Consider the following 15,294-nt stretch of genomic DNA (forward strand, 5'->3'; position numbering starts at 1 on the left):
TTCTGTATCCAAATGGCTAGTTCTCCCTGTATTCCATGAGATCTAACCTTGCTAATCAGTATCCCATGGGGAACCTTGTCGAACGCCTTGCTGAAGTCCATATAGATCACATCTACCGCTCTACCCTCATCAATCTTCTTTGTTACTTCTTCAAAAAAACTCAATCAAGTTTGTGAGACATGATTTCCCACGCACAAAGCCATGTTGACTATCCCTAATCAGTCCTTGCCTTTCCAAATGCATGTACATCCTGTCCCTCAGGATTCCTTCCAACAACTTGTTCACCACTGAGGTCAGACTCACAGGTCTATAGTTCCCTGGCTTGTCTAACTAATGCGAAGTACCTGTTCAGTTTCTCAGCCATTTCTTTGTTCCCCATTACTACTTCTCCAGCTTCATTTTCCAGTGATCCAATGTCCACTTTTGCCTTTAACATAGAACATTACAGAGCATTATAGACCCTTCGGCCCTCGCTGTTGTGCCGCCCTGTGAAACCAATCTGAAGCCCATCTAACCTGCACTATTCCATTCTCATCCATAGGCCTACCCAATGACCATTTAAATGCCTGTAAAGTTGGTGAATGTACAACTGTTGCAGGCAGTGTGTTCCACGCCCTTACTACTCTCTTGAGTAAAGAAGTTACCTCTGACATCTATCCTATATCTATCATCCCTCAATTTGAAGCTCTGCCCCCTCGTGCTATCCATCACCATCCTTGGAAAAAGGCTGTCATTGTCCACCCAATCTAACCCTCTGATTATCTTATATGTCTCAAATAAGTCACTTCTCAACCTTGTCTCTAACAAAAACAACCTCATGTCCCTCAATCTTCCCTCATAAGACCTTCCCTCATAAGACATCCTAGTAAATCTCCTCTGAACCCTTTCCAAAGCTTCCACGTCCTTCCTATAATACAGTGACCAGAACTGCACGCAATATCCCAAGTGTGGCCGCACCAGAGTTTTGTACAGCTGCAGTATGACCTTATAGTTCTGAAACTCAATCCCTCTACTAATAAAAGGTAACACATCATATGCTTTCTTAACAGCCCTATCAACCTGGGTGGAGAGTTTGAGGGATCTATGTAGATGGACACCAAGATCTTTCTGCTCATCCACACTACCAAAAATCTTACCATTAGCCTAGTACTCTGCATTCCTGTTACTCCATCCAAAGTGAATCACCTCACACTTTTCTGCATTAAACTCCATTTGCCACCTCTCAGCCTAGCTCTGCAGCTTATCCATGTCCCTCTGTAACCTACAACATCCTTCTGCACTCTTCAGAACTCTACTGACCTTAGTCTCATTTGCAAATTTACTAACAATCCTTCTATGCCCTCATCCAGGTCATTTATAAAAATGACAAACAACAGTGGACCCAAAACAGATCCTTGCGGTACACCGCTAGTAACCGAACTCCAGAATGAACATTTCATATCAACCACCACCCTCTGTCTTCTTTCAGCTAGCCAGTTTCTGATCCAAACTACTAAATCGCCCTCAATCTCATGCCTCCGTATTTTATGCAGTAGCCTAATATGGGGAACCTTATCAAACGCCTTACTGAAATCTATATATACCACATCAACCGCTTTACTCTCATCCACCTGTTTGGTCACCTTGTCAAAGAACACAATAAACTTTTGTCTTATCTTTTAGATATCTAAACAAACTCTTTCAATCTTCATTTATATTTCTAGCTAGCTCACTCTCCTATTTCATCTTCCCGCCCCTTATTGCTTTTTTAAGGTTTTAAAGATTTCCCACTCCTCTGCCATCTCACTAGTCTTCACCACATTGTCTGCTTTTTCTTTTGCTTTTATGCTGCCCCTGACGTCCTTTGTCAGCCATGGTTGCTTCATCGTCTCCTTAGTATGTTTCTTTTTCCTTGAGATGAACTTCTGTGCCCTCCGAATTATGCCCAGAAAATCCGGTCGTTGCTGCTCCACCCCTTTGCCTGCTGCTCCCTTTCCAAGTAACTGTGGCTAGCTTCTCCCTCATGTTTTTGTGGACTCAATTGTAATACTGTTGCATCTCATTCAATCTTCTCCTCAAACTGAAGGGTGAATTCTATCATATTATGGTCGCTGCACCCCTGGGTTTCTTTCACCTTCAGCTCCCGAATTAAGTCTGCTTCATTACACATTACTCAATCCGGAATTGCCCATTTGCTATTAGGATCTACAACAAGCTGCCTCCAAAAAAACCATTTCATAGACATTCCATGAATCTCATTTTTTGAGATTTCCTACCAATCTGATATTCCCAGGCCACCTACATATTAAAGTCCCCCATGATTATTGTAATTGCACCTTTCTTACATGCCCTTTCTAGCTTCTGATTTATTTTCTCCCCACATCCCGAGACCTGCTAGGGGACATGTACATAACTCCCATCAGGATCTGTAGATTAGCTATCTTTAGAAAATTCATATTATAACTTTCAGATATATGATACGAAACCAAATGTCTACGGACGGATGCAATTTCATAATTACACAGTACTTGCTGAAGAAACCAGAGTATGCTAATGCCTGTACTAACAACAAATTTAAGATAATCAATTGAGTGCATTGTTCGACTCATTTACATACTAGATGCAGAATGCATCCATATCCAGGGACCCATTCTCTGCAAATGAAAGGAATATGTTCAAGTTTTGTCCCTTTCCTGAGTGCTTGCAAAACCTATAGTTGCTTGTTGCTTTTTCCATGATAAAGCTTCAGCCAATCAGAGTTTACTTGCAAATCAACAGCATCCTTTCTCCCGTAATATAAATTATTGTGATTCTTTGAAACTTGACATTCTTGGCATTTGTCCTGAAGAGTGCTTGACAAGACGCTTTGACAACATGACGTTGCAGCACCGCTCAAGTTTTGTGCTACCAAACAATTATAATTATTGAATCAACTCATCCTAAAATGTATAAGTCATCATTATATTAGATTATATGTAAAAATTAAAGTTTGATTAAATATTAAACCATCTTTTAAGCTAGATTACATCTAGGTTTTGGGGAGTAATTTAATGACTACAACAGGAGTGTCTCCCATTGGTTGACGAATTGATGAACTCCATTGGTTTCTCTCTGGGAGTCCCTCCACAATTATGAGGTAAGCCTATGGAATTCTCTACAACAGAAAGCGGTTGAAGACAAAACTTTGAATATTTTCAAGAAGGAGTTAGGTATTGTTCTTAGGGCTTCAGGGATCTAAGAGTATGAGGAGAAAATGGCAACAGAGTACTGAGTTAATTGATCAACCATTGAATAGGTAGAGCAGGCTTAAAGAGTTCAATGGCCTGTTCCTGCTCCTATTTTCTATGTTTCTGTGAGTGATAGCTATAGCCAATACTGTACGGGGGACTACACAGAGGATCAGAGATGGAGTCAACTAACTGGGGAGGAAGGAGTGCACCAAAGAATGGGAACCTGCCAGGGTGAAGTGGTTGGAGAGAATGTGGAGGTGGTTGGAGTCAATTGCAAGAGCAGGAATGGCTTCCTGTGGGTCCTCTCTTTCCCAATGCCAGATCACAGAGTCATAGAGCACAGAAAGAGACCATTCAGTTCAACTGGTCCATGCCAAAAATAATCACAACTAAATTAGTCCCATCAGCTTGCTTCTGGCCCATTTCTCTCCAAATCTTTCCTATTCATGTACTTATCCAAATGTTGTAACTGCACTGACATCCACCATTCCCTCAGGAAGTTCACTTCACACATGAACCACTATCTGTAAAATATTTGCTCCTCATTGTCATTTTTAAACTTCACTCACCTTAAAAATGTGTCCCCAGTCTTGAAAATCCCGAAGCATGTTATTAAACTGGAAAGAGTGCAGAGGAAATTTGCAAGGATGTTACCAAGACTCAATTATAGTTATAGGGAGAGGTTGGACTAAATTAGTCCCATCAGCTTGCTTCTGGCCCATTTCTCTCCAAATCTTTCCTATTCATGTACTTATCCAAATGTTGTAACTGCACTGACATCCACCATTCCCTCAGGAAGTTCACTTCACACATGAACCACTATCTGTAAAATATTTGCTCCTCATTGTCATTTTTAAACTTCACTCACCTTAAAAATGTGTCCCCAGTCTTGAAAATCCCCCACCTTAGGGAAAAGTCAACTACCATTAACCCTGTCTATACCCCTCATGATCTTATAAACTTCTATCAGTTCGCCTCTTAACCTCTTCCACTCCAGTGAAAAAAGTCCCAGTTTATCTACCCTTTCTTTATAACTCAACTTTCCATACCTGGCAACATCCTAGTAAATTTCTTCTGAACCCTCTCCAGCTTAATAGTATCCTTCCTACAGCTAGATGACCAAAACTGGATACAGATTTCCAGAAGAGGCCTCACCAGTATCTTGTACAACCTCAACACGATGTCCCAATTCAAATACTCAAGGACTGAGCAATGAAGGCAAGCATACCATACACATTTTTAACTACTCTGTCTATATGTGACGCAAACTTAAAAGAATTATGTACCTGCACCCCTAGGTCCCTTTGTTTTACACTATCCAACGTCCTACCATTAACTGTATAAGTTCAACCCTTGTTTGTTTTACCAAAATGCAATACCCTGCATGTATCCAGATCAAACTCCATGTGCCATTTATCAGTGCACTAACCCATTTGATCAAGTTCCCTTTGTAATCTTAGAAAACCACCTTCACTGTTTACTATGGCACCAATTGTGGTGTCATCCACAAACTTACTAACCGTGCCTTCTATATTGTCATCCAGGTCATTTATACAAATTACAAACAAAAGAGGACCCGGAACTGACCTCTGTGGAACACTGCTGGTAATGAGCCTCCAGTCCAAAAAAATAACCCTCCACCACCATCCTCTTTTTCCTGTCATTCAACCAATTCTGTATCCAGTTGACAAGCTCACCCTGAATCTCATGTGACTTAACTTTCCTAATTAGTCTACAGTGCAGAACCTTGTCAAAGGCTTTACTAAAGTCCAAGTAAAAAATGTCTACCACCTCTCCCTTCATCAGTCTTCTTGGTAACTTCCTGTGATACACAGTTTTCCTCACACAAAACCATGCTGACTATCTCTAATCAATTTTTGCCTCTCTAAATGTCCGCAAACCCTATCTTATATAATCACCTCCAACAATTTACCCACAGCCAAAGTCAGAGTCACAGATCTGTAGTTCCTAGGCTTCTCCTTGCAACCTTTCTTAAACAAAGGTACAACAAAAGCACCCTCCAGTCATCAGGCACTTCACCCGTAGTTATATGTGATGCAAACTTTTCTGCAAGGTGTCCTAGATGATGTCGAGCTTCTTGAATTTTGTTGGAGCTGCACCCATTCAGGCAAGTGGGGAGTATTCCATCACATTCCCGACTTGTGCCTTGTAGATGGACAGACTCTAGGGAGTCAAAAGGTGAGTTACTTGCTGGGGTATTCCCAGCCTCTGACCTGCTCTTGTGGCCAATGAGTTTAAGGATGAGTTCAGTTGAGTTTTTGGTCAATGATAAGCTTCCAGAATATTGATAGTGGGGGATTCAGTGATACTAACACCATTGAATGTCAAGGAGGTGATGGTTAGATTATCTCTTATTGGTGATGGTCATAGCCTGGCATTTGTGTGGCACTAATGTTACTTGCCTAAACTTAGACTATAAGACAGAGGAGCAGAAATTAGGGCATTCAGCCGATCCAGTCTGCTCCAACATTCAATCATGGCTGATAAGTTTCTCAACCTCATTCTCCCACTTTCTTCCCGTAACCCTTGATCCCCTCAATACTCAGAACCTGTCTATCTCAGTTTTAAATATACTCATTGACTTGGCCTTCACAGCCTTCTGTGGCAATGAATTCCATAGATTCACCACTCTCTGGCTGAAGAAGTTTCTCCTTCTCTCCAATCTAAAAGGTCTTTCCTTTATTGTAAGGCTGTGTCCTCGGGTCCTAGATCTTCCTAACATCTACTTTGTCCAGGCCATTCAATATTCTGTCAGCCCAAACCTAGATATTCTCCAGATGTCTTTGCATTTGAGAATGGACTGCTTGAGTACCTATTGCGAATGGTGCTGAACATTGTGCAATCATTGGTAAACATCCCCACTTCTGACCTTATGATGGAGGAAAGGTCATTGATGAAGCAGCTGAAGATGGTTGGACCTAAGACACTACCCTGAGGGATTCCTGCAGAGATGTCCTGGAGCTGAGATAACTGACTTCCAACAACCACAACCATCTTCCTATCTGCCAGGTTTCTATCCGACTCCAACCAGCGGAGAAATTGCCCCCTGATACTCATTGATTCCAGTTTTGCTTGGGTTCCATGATACCACACTTGGTCGAATGTTGCCTTGATGTCAAGGGCTGTCACTTTCACCTTACCTCTAGAATTCAGCTCTTTTGTCCATCTTTTAACTAAGGCTGTAATGAGATCAGAAGCTGAGTGGTCCTGGCAGAACCCAAACTGGGTGTTACTGAGCAGGTTATTGGTGAGCAGGTGCTGCTTGATAGCGCTGTTGATGACACCTTCCATCACTTTACTGATGATCGAGAGCAGACTGACGGGGTGGTTTCATTTGTCCTGCTTTTTATGTAGAGGACATACCTGGGCAATTTTTCCACATTGTCGGATAGATGCAAGTGTTGTAACTGTACTGAAACAGCTTGGCTAGGGGAGCAGCAAGTTCTGGAGCATAAGTCTTCAGTACTATTGTTAGAATTGTCAGGGCCCATAGCCTTTGCAGTATCCAGTGTCACCAACCATTTTTGGGTGGCACAGTGGCGGAATGGTTAGCACTGCTGCCTCACAGCACCATGGTCCCAGGTTCGATTCCAGCCTCAAACAACTGTCTGTGTGGAGTTTGCACATTCTCCCTGTGTCTGCGTGGGTTTCCTCCGGGTGCTCCTGTTTCCTCCCACAGTCACAAAAGATGCGCAGACCAGGTGAATTGGCCATGTTAAATTGCCCATACTGTTCGGTCCATTAGTCGGGGGGGGGGTGGGTGGGTTGCTCTTCGGAGGGTCACTGTGGACTTGTTGGGCCGAAGGGCCTGTTTCCACACTGTAGGGAATCTAATCTAATTTCTTAATGTCATGTAGAATGAAATGAATTGGCTGATCACTGGTGGAGGCCGAGATGGATCATCCACTCGGAACTTCTGGCTGAAGATTGCTGTAAAAGCTTCAGCCTTATCTTTTGCACTGGTGTGCTGGACTCTTCCATCATAGAGGATGGAGATATTTGTGGAGCCTCCTCCTCCACTGAGTTGTTTAATTGTCTGCTACCATTCACGACTGGATGTGGTAGGACTGCTGAGCTTGGATCTGATCCATCGGTTATGGGATCGCTTAGCTCTATCTAACACTTGCTCCTTTGATAGTTGGAAGCAATAGGATATGTTGGGCAAAATCCCCAAATTGCAAGTACCTCATCTGTTGCTGGTTGATTATAAATGGCAGTAGAATGAGACCCTTAAGTGGCCTTAGTTGGCTTCTGGGTAGGAAAGGTGCCACAACCTCACAACCCCTACCACCCCCACCCAATCACCATCAGATGTAATCAGAGAGAGGTGATGACATCTCCATCTGACATCCTCTTGCCTGACCAAACAACCTGCGTCCACCTCCAAACTCACTTCAGAGTGGGGGTATTAAATTGTGATGTGGAAGTGCATATTGGGAGGTTGGATGTTTGCAAACTGTAAATAATTCTCTAATCCTGATGCTATGAGATAATATTGGATGAAAATTAATGCATTGACCATTTCTCTGTGTACTGTTTTAGTTGTGTTTGTAAACTATTCATTTTGGAAACATTATTGTATCCTCTATAATGGCAGAGGGAGAAAGTTGAAATAAATATGATAAATATTTGTCCTTAAGAATTGTTCTTAATTGTCCTTAAGACAATGTTCCCTCCCTCCATGTGTCTTTGGGGACAATACCTTTTGAAACATAACCATTTGAAATGTAAGCACTTGAGATTAGGTTCCGAACACTTGAATGCCTGCTGTAACTTTCCAAGGTAGCTTGACAGATGTAACCCTATAAAGTTATTAGAATGTTCTGACTCATTTAGAAGTAACTGAAATTAACTTTATGTATTTCTTTGTATTATATGGGTCTGATTTTGCTACAACCTGGAGGTATTGAGCTCATTTGGGCTAGATCAGGTTATTAATATTGCAGTTGAGAAATTTATAGTTGGTTTAACCAATATTAAAGATTACTTGAATAACCTGGAGAAATGATAAATTAAGTATTTGTCCTAACGTTGTGTTTATAAGAGATAGAATAGATTTATTAAATTCAAGATTTCATTCATGGTTCTAATTTAAAGATACCTTTCTGGTTTGCTTCCATTAGTGCAATACAACGTGTGGCAGAGGAATGAAAAGGAGAGTTGTTCTATGTGTGGGAATAGTAAATGGAAAAGTTAAAATTTCCAATCCCGAGGAATGTGATACCACTCAGAAGTTGATTGAAGAAACAACGTGCTTTGAGCGTCCATGTTTCAAATGGTTTACTACTTCATGGTCTGAGGTAATAATAGCAGTATCTGCTACATTTTTCTTTAATTTCCCAAAGATGGAATTTTCCCTTTCCCTGGTGCAGTGTGTGTAATGGTGAGTAAATAGGTGAGAATGCAAAAATCAGATTTTCCCCCAAAATGCTTAAATCGCAGCTTCAGAATTTTGCCATGAGCAGCTCCATAGTTACCACCCTCCTGATCCTTGAACCATGTAAGTCAACATCTAATCAGTTGTATTGGGCATTCCATGAGAAGTTTTGGGCCCAATACCTAAGGAAGAATGTGTTGGTCTTTAAGAGGGTCCACAGGAGGTTCATAAGAATGATAAGGATGAAAGACTTGTCAGAAAAGGAGTGGTTGAGGACTCTGGATCTGTACTTGATTGAATTTAGATGGATATGGGGGGGAGATCTCATTGAAACTTACAGAATACTAAGAGACCTGGACAGAGTGGCCATGAAGTCAGCCTCAAAGAGACAATCCTTTAGAACTGACATAAGGAGGAATCTTTTCAGTCAGAGTATGGTGAATCTGTGGAACTCATTGCTGCAGTGGTCTGTGGAGGCCAAGTCATTGAGTGCATTAAAGACTGAGATAGATAGGTTCTTGATTAGTAAGAGGATCAAGGGTTACAGGGAGAAGATTAGAATGGAGTTCAGAAACATGTTAACCATGACCGAATGGTAGAACAGACTGGGTGAGCTTAATGGCCTAATTCTGCTGCTGTATCTTGTGGTCTAAGCTACTACCTTACAGCACATGATTTTGCCAGCTCTCGGACCAAGTCAGATATCATTTCAGCCCTTCAGCACTTTACTTGGAGCTCATGGGCACCTTTTGATTTGCATGCAGGGACACACTCATTGTTGTGGTTCTGTTCGCCGAGCTGGGACTTTGTGTTGCAGACGTTTCGTCCCCTGTCAAGGTGACATCCTCAGTGCTTGGGAGCCTCCTGTGAAGCGCTTCTGTGATGTCTCCTCCGGCATTTATAGTGATTTGTATCTGCCGCTTCCAGCTGTCCGCTGCAGTGGACGGTATATTGGGTCCAGGTCGATGTGCTTGTTGATTGAATCAGTGGATGAGTGCCATGCCTCTAGGAATTCCCTGGCTGTTCTCTGTTTGGCTTGTCCGATAATAGTAATGTTGTCCCAGTCGAACTCATGTTGCTTGTCATCTGAGTGTGTGGCTACTAAGGATAGCTGGTCATGTCGTTTCGTGGCTGATTGGTGTTCATGGGGGGGATGCGGATCGTTAGCTGTCTTCCTGTTTGTCCTATGTAGTGTTTTGTGCAGTCTTTGCATGGGATTTTGTACACTACATTGGTTTTGCTCATGCTGGGTATCGGGTCCTTCATCCTGGTGAGTTGTTGTCTGAGAGTGGCTGTTGGTTTGTGTGCTGTTATGAGTCCTATATGTTTCTGTACAGCACTGTGCTACATCAATGGCAGAACTTCAGCGAGTGCTAGAAGTTTACATGGCCATATACAAGTGTCTAGGGGGAGCAGTTCTAAGTGGGTGAAGGGCCATTATAGTCAGTCGAGGTAACACAACATTCAGTAAGGAGCCTCGTTCTGTTCTAGTCCAAGGGTTGACCATAGTCAATCAGGCATTTGATTTTACGAGTCCAGAGATCCATGTCATAGAAGTCCAGGGACAGGCTCATGGTCAGTTCTGCAGGTTAACTGCAAGCAGTCAAGGGATTACCATTGGAATGTTATTGAAATAGTAGTATGTGTGTGTTGGAATTTAGGAAGAATTGCATGTGTGAAGTGAGGGAGAAAGATTGGTTACAATGTGTATCTCTGTGTAAGTGGAAAGGCAGGGGGTGTTTTGCAAGGGAGATGAGGGTCTTCATAAAAAACTCAATCACCAGGGAATATAGAAAGGTTTGCTGAAGTCTAAAATAAGAACGATAAAGCTGGAAAAATATCAACATTTTTCGGACAGAAATAGCTAAAGTTTTAGGCCAATGAGCTGGTGATTCTCAGTTCCAACATCTGCAGTATTTTGCTTTTGTCTAAAACCTGCACAAATGCATAAAATAATAATGCATTTACAGAATGGAAACAGATTTATTTCTATATATATATGTATCTGATAGATGAGCTCAATAATTATATACAGAATGTGATTATGTTTTATTGCTGTTTTGATATTGCTGGAATCCAGCGTTAGTTACAGTTTCAAGAGATTTTTAATGTTTTAAGACCATAAGACATAGGAGCGGAAGTAAGGCCATTCAGCCCATCGAGTCCACTCCGCCATTCAATCATGGCTGATGGGCATTTCAACTCCACTTACCCGCATTCTCCCTATAGCCCTTAATTCCTTGTGACATCAAGAATTTATCAATTTCTGCCTTGAAGACATGAACAAAGAACAAAGAAATTTTACAGCCCAGGAACAGGCCCTTTGGCCCTTTTCTAATTCTAAGGCTGTGTCCACGGGTTCTAGTCTCCTCGCCTAACGGAAACAATTTCCTAGCGTCCACCCTTCTCAAGCCGTGTATTATCTTGTAAGTTTCTATTAGATCTCCCCTTAATCTTCTAAACTCCAATGAATACAATCCCAGGATCCTCAGCCGTTCCTCCTATGTTAGACCTACCATTCCAGGGATCATCCATGTGAATCTCTGCTGGACACGCTCCAGTGCCAGTATGTCCTTCCTGAGGTGTGGGGACCAAAACTGGACACAGTACTCCAAATGGGGCCTAACCAGAGCTTTATAAATTCATTCATGGGATGTTGCTGGCTTGTTGTCTATCCCTAATTGCCTTTGAGAAGGTGATGGTGAGTTAATATGGGATCACATTACCAAATCGTTTGTGAGGCATTGCCATATTCCTTTGCTTCGCTTTTTGTGTTTTTAATCTAGCAAAGTGATATTGGTTTCGCTTCCATCCTGGATTGCATGCACTAACTGCATTCACTGCTGAAATGCCAAGGTCACTTTGCTGATTTGATAGGAAAGTATTGGTCCACAGTCTGGATAACAATTGAAGAAAAACAAAGGCACAACTAATTTTTCCATTCACTTGAAGTCTAATAATTACACCTATTTGAAGTGACCTATGCATTTATATTTCACTGCAGTGTGTTAAAAATTGCTCTGATTATACAAATCCTTATCATGCAAATATTTTAGACCTTTCTTCCTTTGGCCACTGTCATCCCTTCTCACTTAGTTCAGTCTTTCTTTCTACTGGGTTGTTTTTCTCCTTTATTAACATTGTTATTCCTTGATTTTTCCAAATTCCCCTGTCCTTGATTGTCCATAAGTAAGTATTTTCGCATGCAATGTTATGGCTTCTTTTTCTATTTTTCTACTAAATTAATAAAATATCTTTTTCTCACCAAGTTAGTTAAGTGGAACTGAGAAATAAGGATTGGGATTGTACTATAGACACAATGCCCCCCCCCCTCCCTCAAACAAGAAATTGAGAAACAAATTTGAAAGGAGATCTCAGTTATCTGTAAGAGTAATAGAATGGTAATGGTAGGGGATTTTAACTTTCCAAACATATACTGGGACTGCCATAATGTTAAGGGCTAGGATGGGGAGGAATTTATTAAGTGTGTGCAAGAAAACTTTCTGATTCAGTGTTGGGATGTACCTGCTGGAAAAGGTGCAAAACTTTCAACTCTTGGGAACTAAGGCAGGACAGGTGACTGAGGTGTCAGTGGGGGAGCACTTTGGGGCCAGCGACCATAATTCTGTTAGTTTTAAAAGAGTGATGGAAAAGGTAAGACTGGATCTTTAAGTTAAATTTCTAAATTGAAGGAAGGCCAATTTTGACTATTAGGCAAGAACTTTCAAAAGTTGACTGGGTGGGGGTGGGGTGCAGATGTTTGCAGGTAAAGAGACGGCTGGAAAATGGGAAGCCTTCAGAAATGAGATACCAAGAGTCCAGAAACAGTATGTTCCTATTAGGGTGAAAGGCAAGGATGGTAGGTGAATGGAATGCTTGATGACTAGAGAAATTGAGGGTTTGGGCAAATTACATACAGCAGAGATTAAATGAATCTTTACAAGAGTATAAAGGCAGTAGGGGTATACTTAAGACAGAAATCAAGAGGGCAAAAAGAGGACATTAGATAGCTTTGGCAAATAGGGTTAAAGAGAATCCAAAGGGATTTTATAAATACATTAAGGACGAAAGGGTAACTCGGGAGAGAATAGGACCCCTTAAAGATCAGCCAGGCCACCAATGTGTGGAACCGCAGGAGATGGAGGAGATACTAAATGAGTATTTTGCATGTGTTCACTATGGAGAAAGGTATGGAAGATATAGAACGTGGGGAAATAAACAGCAATGTCTATTGAAAAATGTCTATATTAGAGAGGAGGTGGTGCTGGATGTCTTAACATGCATAAAGGTGGATAAATCCCCAGAACCTGATGTGTCCCAGGTGTACCCTGGAACTCTGTGGGAAGCTAAGGAAGTGATTGCTGGGCCCCTTGCTGAGATACTTGTATCATCCACAGCCACAGGTGAGGGCTGGAAGACCTGAGTTTGGTTAATGTGGTGCCACTACTTAAGAAAGGTAGTAAGGATTGGTGAATCTACATTAGTGGTGGGTAAGTTGTCAGAGAGAATTCTGAGGGACAGGATTTGTGTATTTAGAAAGGCAAGGACCTGATTAGGGATAGGCGAAAGTGAGGACTGCAGATGCTGGAGATCAGAGTCAAGATTAGAGTGATGCTGGAAAAGCACAGCAGGTCAGGCAACATCCGAGGAGGAGGAAGATCAACATTTTGGGAAAAAGCCTTTCATCAGGAATGATTAGGGATTGCCTGATTAGGCTTTGAGTGTGGAAAATCATGTCTCACTAATTTATTTATGTTTTTTGAAGAAGTAACGAAGAGAATTGATGAGGGCAGAACGGTAGACATGATCTGTGTGGACTTCAGTAGGTGTTCGACAAGTTTTCTCATGGTAGACTGGTTAGTAAGGTTAGATCACATGGAATACAGGGAGAACTAGCCATTGGATACAGAACTGGTTTGAAGGTGGGAGATACAGGGGGGTGGTGGAGGTTTGCTTTTCAGATTGCAGGTCTGAGACCAGTGGTGTGCTAAATCATGGGTGGGAGAATCCAAAACTAGAGGGCATAGGTTTAAGGTGAGAAGGGAAAGGTTTTAAAGGGACCTAAGGGGCAACTTTTTCACATACAGGATGGTGCATGTATGGAATGATGTGTTTCAGGTTGGCACAATTACAACCTTTAAAAAGCATCTGAATGGGTATATGAATGGGAAGGGCTTAGAAGGATATGGACCAAATGCTGGCAAATGGGACTTGATTAATTTAGGATATCAGGCCAGCGTGGACAAGTTGGACCGAAGGGTCTGTTTCTGTGTTGTACATCTTTATGACTCTATGACTCTATGCCTCTATGACTTTACACAGTGCACTAAGACCTGTGGAGTTGGAGTAAGAATGAGAGATGTGAAATGTTATCAGGGAAAAGAAATTGTCCGAGGATGTGACCCACTCTTGAAACCTGTTGCAAAGCAAAGCTGTGAACTCCAGGCCTGTCCTACCCAGCCGCCAGGTAATAATGCATCGCACTTTTGCTCGTTTTCTTTTTCGCTTTCCAAAGCGATTACACTTACAAATTTAAAGTGCCAGTGGCATGCATAGGAAACATCTGCAGTTCCATTGCAGGAGAAACTTTTCAATGATGAGAAAAGTCCTAACAGTGTTGTAGCTGCAGCCAAGCTATAAAAGATTCCTGGTCAAATGGGGAAACTCTGTATCGTGGACACAATTTTCTTGCTAAACTCCATTGAAGTAAACAAAGGGTTTATTGAGAATGTAAAGATGCACTGGATTTTCTTTTCAAAATAATTTCATTTGTTAACAATTCACTTCACATTCGTTTCACTTTGTTATGTTATTTGTTGAGACTAACTTGATCAGGGATCTCAATGTATTAGCATGCCTCACAGTTGGCACATATTGATGGTTACTGGACATTAGCTTTATCTTGCGTTTTTTTTGTCTACTCTTTATTGGATGTTCATACTATGTCCAGTATTGTAGTCATCACTTTGTGTGTCATAGCTAAACTTGCAGGCTCAGGCTGGGTCTTTCTTTGTGAAGGATCTTTTGAAATCATTCTCAATGTAGATAATATAAATGCTGAACACAAAGCCCTGACAGGACTCTGCTAGCCAAACTCCTGAGATGAACCTGCAGTTGGATAGTACTGACTGCATTCTTTAGGCCAAGCATTTTTTTTTTAAATGTTTATAGGGCAGGGGTGTCACCAGCACTTATGCCTGCACCTAATTGCTTTTGAGAAGTATTAGTGAGCTGCTTTCTTGAACTGCTGCAGTCCATGTGCTATAGGTAGAGCTACAATGCTGATGGGAAGGAACTTCAGGATTTGAACCAGTAATAGTGAAGGAAAAATGATATTATTTCCAAGTCAGGATGGTGAGTGGCTTAGAGGAGAAATTGCAAGCTGTGGTGTTCCCATGTATCTGCTGCCATTGTCCTTCTTGGTGAAAGTGATCATGTATTTGGAAGGTGTTGTCTAAGGATCTTTGGTGAAATTCTGTCATGCACCTTGTAGATAGAACATAGAACATAGAAGAATACAGCGCAGTACAGGCCCTTCGGCCCTCGATGTTGCACCGATCCAAGCCCACCTAACCTACACTAGCCCACTATCCTCCATATGCCTATCCAATACCCGCTTAAATGCCCATAATGAGGGAGAGTCCACCACGGCTACTGGCAGGGCATTCCATGAACTCACAACTCGTT

The 15,294-nt window shown here is 41.8% G+C and overlaps 1 protein-coding gene across 1 annotated transcript in view; it reads left to right on the forward strand.

The window, feature by feature from the left end:
- Positions 1-15,294, forward strand: part of adamtsl2 (ADAMTS-like 2) — a 251,356-nt gene that overhangs the window by 221,811 nt on the left and 14,251 nt on the right. Inside the window, exons 20-21 of the mRNA XM_043719728.1 lie at positions 8,354-8,530; positions 13,930-14,074. Of these exons, the coding sequence (XP_043575663.1) occupies positions 8,354-8,530; positions 13,930-14,074 (322 nt within the window). The remainder of the gene's footprint in view (positions 1-8,353; positions 8,531-13,929; positions 14,075-15,294) is intronic.

The sequence above is a fragment of the Chiloscyllium plagiosum genome, chromosome 30 (assembly GCF_004010195.1).
Source record: "Chiloscyllium plagiosum isolate BGI_BamShark_2017 chromosome 30, ASM401019v2, whole genome shotgun sequence".
In the NCBI taxonomy this organism is placed as follows: domain Eukaryota; kingdom Metazoa; phylum Chordata; class Chondrichthyes; order Orectolobiformes; family Hemiscylliidae; genus Chiloscyllium; species Chiloscyllium plagiosum.